Source organism: Pinus tabuliformis, chromosome 3_2, assembly GCF_031772625.1.
Source record: "Pinus tabuliformis cultivar Carrire ecotype Pingquan chromosome 3_2, CPIR1, whole genome shotgun sequence".
In the NCBI taxonomy this organism is placed as follows: Eukaryota; Viridiplantae; Streptophyta; class Pinopsida; order Pinales; family Pinaceae; genus Pinus; species Pinus tabuliformis.
In genome coordinates this window covers 1188633365-1188639667 of record NC_142302.1, presented here as the reverse complement: position 1 = coordinate 1188639667, position 6303 = coordinate 1188633365, and the positions used below count along the sequence as shown (strand labels likewise).

Genomic DNA, 6303 nt, shown 5'->3' with positions numbered 1-6303 from the left:
CTTGCTCTCATACCATTTGTACTACTGGTATAAAAATTTAATTTGGTCCCACTTGTATCACCTGCATAATACCCAATAGAAATATTGGGAGTGAGAAAACAATTGTTATCTTGATGTTCTTCTAAAGTAATTAGTGTAGGGAATGCAATGGCCATATGAGAAAGAATAATATGCTTCCATTAATATGGAATCGTTGTGCACAACTGCCTCTAGAACAGTACAAAATTTAGCTTAAAATTTATTCCAAAAGATATCTTTTACAATTTTTATATCTCTATATATACCACTTTTATCAATGGGGAAAAACTTTCTAATAAGCCCTCTTCACATTAATTGGACTCATACAACTCCGTAAAACTTATTTAATAATGATGAATTGCATTGCATTACAAGAATGATATTTTATCCACCTTGAAGATCAAAGGTGTTAGAACCCAAACAAAGATTCACACATATCTTCTATTAGGAAATTTTGCACTCACTAACCTCCAATGGAATAATAATTGAAGGAACATTTAAAAAAGAACAAAGAAGACATAGTTATACACCAAACAAAAGTCACACTATATTTTATTAATTAATCAATAGTTACATATATCAAAATAGATCACTGATCATAATTACTAAAAATAGCTAACCTAAAAGCTCACAACAATTAACAATGTGTAACACACATGTAATACACATGGAACTATTACTTCCAAGTCCTTCCCTTAGTGTTTACATGTCAAATATTAAAATCACAAATTACAATAGCAATATTGATCTTTGTTTTGTTGATCTTCATTAACACCTACACCCACACTGGAGCCTCACATACTACCCTCTCCCTCCGCCAAAACTTCAAGCATATCACTTGACTAATTTAACCGCTTGTGACCATCATTGACATACTTGTACGGCCAAAGGCTCTTGACTACAAAGAAAAATAATTTGTTATTGAATCACTGTATGGACTTACTTCTATCTATCAAAATGCGCTGAATTGCAATTTTCATAGTTATATAATTAAATAGTTTGGGTAGTGTGTATATTGAGAAGTCAATCATACAACTTAACAATTTTTAACATACACAAAACGATAATTACAATTTTGATAGTTATATAGTTAAATGGTTTTGGTATTTTGTATATTGAGAAGTCAGTCATACAACTTGACTATTTTTAACACACACAAAGATAAATGATAATTGTTAATCTTGAAGCATTGAAAAACAATTTGACCACCCACATATAATGGAATATAAACATAACCAAATTAGTGATATGTTTTATTGGAACAAAATAACATAATCACTAACTCAAACTATGTTACTTTATTCAATAATAACTTTCAGTTCATCATTACACACTTCAATAATAATAATGACATACTGCAACATAGGAAAACTGGAACCCACACCACAAAGTTTTACGAGGATTTCATACAACTTCATATACATACACGAGATCCCACTCAAAATGTAAGATCTCAACACTTCAAAATAATAACGATGATGTTCCCTATTTAGCTCTGGATATCACATCTGATCTGGTATGGGTTCAACAATTCCACTAATGGATTCGTCACTAGTGGCAACTTGACTATATCCACATCAAATCACAATAAGGTAATGATTGCTTCTTCAATTAAATAGTAGAACAACACACATGCACACAAAAATATAAACACATGAAAAATACACAATCACCTTCCTGCACTATCTCATATATAATGATTTAAACTTGTAGAATTTGCATAATTATAGCCTCTCATGGTGGAACTAACTCTGATACCAATTTGGGAAAACTACCAAATACAAACATAAAAAACTACCAAAAACAAACATAGTTACACACCAGAGACCAATCACAGTATACTTTATTGGTTTATTGATAAAAGCATAGTTACATAAATAAAAGTAGATGACAGAGTAAATCCAATAAAAACTCTCAACCATTAACAACCAACTCGTAATACACACCTATGTTACACACATCTATAACATAGATGTAAAAATTATTTCACAACAAATTATGTTGTTGAACATCATTTCTTATTACTGCACTTTAATTTCCATTCCATTCTCCTCGTTGCTTAATACTACACTTTAATTTCCATTCCATTCACGTTTAATGTCCATTCCATAGTATAAGCTTTTGCCTGCCCATAAAATCCCTTTTCCACTTCGCTCATTTAAAAACATATCCCTTTTCAACTTGGCTCATTTGATCAACGCGGCCTTGTTCCTTTTCCACTTGGCTCATTTGATAAACGTCCTGTACCTTTGCCTCTTTTTCTGGAGGAGGAGACGATGTAGCACTGTCGTTGTTCGTATTCTTCCAGTCTTTGTAAATAACATACAGAATCAACTGCAATGCTCCGAGGAAACTCCCAGACCCATTTGGTACCTGTGGATCCATAAAACCATTGAAAAATTTAACACCTCCATCTCATAAATACAGCGCTAACATAGAGTTACACTAGAATAGAGTTACCCAAATTCGGGTTTTATAAGGATTTTAGGTTGCAACGGTAAAGATTGCAGGTAAAGGCATCTAATAGAGAACTGAACGTGTAATGCTTAAAAATATTTACTTTATTCTTTGTTACTTGTAGATTTTAAAGGATAATACACTGAATTAAAAATATCATATCTACAGCTTTGATTTCGATCATGCTATGGAGTCATGTTTAATGATGTTCTCGGACAAGTAATTTGAATACTTACCTATTTTATTTTGTTATACAATTTTTACTTCTGTAAAAGATCTTTATGATGAAGGTTATTCAATCATGAAACAGAATTATTTTTATCGAAGTTACCCAAAAGGTGAATGTTTATAATTGTCGTGGAAATATATTTATCATCTATGGTAAGTATTGTTAAACGTACATAAACGAATGGATCGTTTCCCAAGAGGCCGAATATGAACCAGGAGGTGCCGCATAGGAATACAAAGAGAGACAGGAAGAACGGCATATACTTTACGCTCTTCGTCTTAATCACCAACCTCTGCACATCATCGAAATCGCGCTTCAGGTCACTTCACATATCATACTAAGGCATAAATGTAAATTGTTGAAAAAAACCGCATTCTCTTGACCGTTATGCTGACTTAAACAATGCTCACTGAAAATTGGTTTTGCTAAAGAGGAAGTAGAGAGATTTACCATTACTGACAGAGGAGACCCGTACATGCAGATGGAGAAGATGGCGCAAACGAAGCCGCAAAATAACCTCCTAACTTCTCCGTGCATTGCCAAGAGCGATACCAGGACGACCATTGCAAAAAAACTGAGAACAGCTACCAGAAGGCCAAATATCTTCCCCTGTTTCATCCACCGTCATTCAAATGGGGATCACCCTGCTCGGAAACAAATTTATTAATCAATACTATACTTACCCTGTATTTCTTGTCGCGAATATAGCAGATGAACAAAACTGCGTAGAAGAATTCTATGACGGCCCCAGTTCCGTTAACCGTGCTCATTAGAAGGTTATTGGATGATACAAACGGCATGCCATACCATGCAGAAAGCAAGCAATTCAAAAGCGTGGAAACATACGGAAATCCAGAGAACTGTTCTGTCGATTTGCTTTTAATAATCTTCCAGAAAGTAATTCTGCAAAGTACCAATAGGATCATAAACAATTACGAATTATATATGCATCAATATGTTTCCTCATTAAATGACTACATAAGTTGGGAAAACTCACAAAGGAACTAAGAAGAGTATCAGGGCAGTGATGTTGCCTGTCATGAAAGAACAAATGAAACATTAAGAAACCGGAAACAAGCTTCTTGCATCCAAGAAATTAAAGTGGATAGAGCGTGTATACGCACCGAAGATGCCGAAAAGGAAATGTATATTAAACATTTTACTATCTTCGGTCCGATCGGCGCTTGTATAAGTGTTTAGATTCCGTAATCACTTCGCTACAACAATCGATTAACGGAGTGGAACCAGATCATCGATGAGCAGATGCTTCTGTCAAGCATGAACAACACCAGATTATTTATAGATCTTGGAGTAGTAGGTATATGCAGTGTTAAAATATGGGTTCCTGAGGCATCATGATTCATGCAACATATATCGTCCGCCGTCACTTGCCATCTCACCTATGATGCATTTACTTGCGATCCAAATTTACCGACGTTGGCTTTTCATGCGTGAGGCAGCACTGGAAATTCACATTCACCGGGACGTAATTTTGATTCCATAAGTTCACATCAAGTTGTCACGACATGGGTTGACTTTTTTTTTTTACACATTATTTTTAACACTGTCTGCACACTAAAAAATTAATTTATACTTTTATTTTCATAATTCAATAGTTTAAGTGATGATGTCAGGCTGGATAGTCTTCGGATATCTAATTGACCTCAGTTTGCTTAGTCTTCGGATATCTCTGTGGGTTATGCTACTTTAATTGAATATTTTCATAATCCAATGGTTGGTTTCATATTGGTAAGCTTGTTTCGTTTTCAGAATATTTTCATATCAAATGGTTGGTTTCATATTGGTAAGCTTGTTTCGTTTTCAGATACTTGCGAGTTATGTTTTTCAATTCAATTAGTTATAGTTTTGGCAGAAGGGTTATAAGATACTTTATATTACAAAATTAATATCACTAATTATTTTATAATACGAAAAATAAATATTTTAAATAGACATTAATTAAGGTCAGCTTGCTTTGCTTTCGGATGCATCTATGGGTTATGTTAATGTAACTGAATATCCTCATAATTCAATGGTTTAACTTTAGTAAGGTTGTTTCGTTTTCAGATTCCTTGCGAGTCATGTTTTTATTTTTTAATTGAATTAGTTAGAGTTTTGACAAAAGGGTTATAAGATATTTATATTGTAAGTTAATATTTTATTACAATTTTGTAATAAGAAAAATACAATTTAATTGATTTCACTTTGTTTTCTTGTCTGACGTATGTGAATTGTGTTATCTTAATTAAATATTTTAATGATTTCATGGTTTAATTTAGGAGTTTTTCTGTTGCGTTTTCAGATAGCTTTGTGTGTTAAATTTGCTTAGACAAATTATATATTATATTAGAAAATAGAAGTTGATTGATGTCACTTTGCTTTCTTGACTGATATCTGTGAATTGTGTTATCTTAATTAAATATTTTAATAATTTCATGGTTTACTTCAGGGTTTTTTTTGTTTTGTTTTCAGATAGCTCTGCATGTTAAATTTGTTTAGCTAAATTATATATTAATATTACAAGTTGACATATTTTATAATTCGAATAATAAATATTTTAATTAAAAATATTAATTATATAAATGTAAAATTATTTTTAAATATTTTTATAAAATATTGTGTTGTGTTTTATTTATATAAATTTAAAATATAAAATATTATTGTGGTAAGGTAGTGTAGTATGAGTTAATTGTGTAATTTTTTTGGTTTTTCATAGTGAGTAAAGTTATGAATTTTTTAAAATAAAAATAAATTGTAATTCAATTTTAAAATTAACATATTCTATAATTAAAAAATAAATATATATATGATGATGATGATGATGATGGTGGTTAACATTCACTCGGACCAAAAGTTGGTCTATCAGATTTAAGAAACGAATTATTTAGTTTGATTTAAGATTTTATTCCTATGCTCAAAAAGCTTGGTTAGTTTGATTTAAGATTTTATTCCTATGCTCAAAAAGCTTCGAGAGAAGCCTCCCCAGCTCACTATAATTTCGACAGCGTAAAAGGCTAGGAAGGTCAGTATTTCAACAAAGATTATGAAACTGAGATCTAATGTGGTTGTATGCATGGCACTCTAAGAGGAAGTGATTTACATCCTCGATGTTCATATTCTCACAAAGATGGCAAATCCTTTCCATCCATGGTGTTTTAGGAGCTTCCCAATGACCTGTTTCACTATGGAGCTCATGAGAGTTCGTTATGATATTGGCTATATTAATTTTCTTCTTTGATCTAGTTAAAACAAAGAGATACTTTTGATCGTCTAGGGTGGGGTTGATGACCTCCTTGTAATATCTTAATTTTATCTTAGCTGCTAAATCTTTCTGACACCACATTTTTTTTTAACTTGGAAATAACAATATTTTTAATGTTATTAATGTTTTGCAATGCAACATTCTCGTCGATCTCCCAATGGTTTAACCAAACCTTGTTGTCTTTGTACCAACCTTGTTTGAGCCTTAGGTGGTTTTGGCTAGAATTTAAAGCTAGCTTAGGACGTCTACGGTCTCCTATGTTATTGAGTTTGTGCTTGTACAATAGAAGCCTAGTCATAGCTAGGCTCTCGATAGGGGAAAAACCCACTTTTACAAG

At 32.3% G+C, this 6303-nt stretch overlaps 1 protein-coding gene across 1 annotated transcript; it reads right to left on the bottom strand.

Annotated features, from left to right (window-relative positions):
• Positions 1–1865: 1865 nt before the first annotated feature.
• On the bottom strand, positions 1866–3969 carry LOC149184969 (bidirectional sugar transporter SWEET1-like). Its single transcript, XM_089419029.1, has 6 exons — positions 3829–3969; positions 3702–3738; positions 3388–3607; positions 3155–3313; positions 2877–2996; positions 1866–2391 (listed from the first exon to the last, which is right to left on the bottom strand). Exons 1-6 carry the CDS (start codon positions 3860–3862, stop codon positions 2173–2175), a joined length of 789 nt encoding a protein of 262 aa, XP_089275155.1. The 5' UTR covers positions 3863–3969; the 3' UTR covers positions 1866–2172.
• Between the last annotated feature and the right edge of the window lie 2334 nt (positions 3970–6303).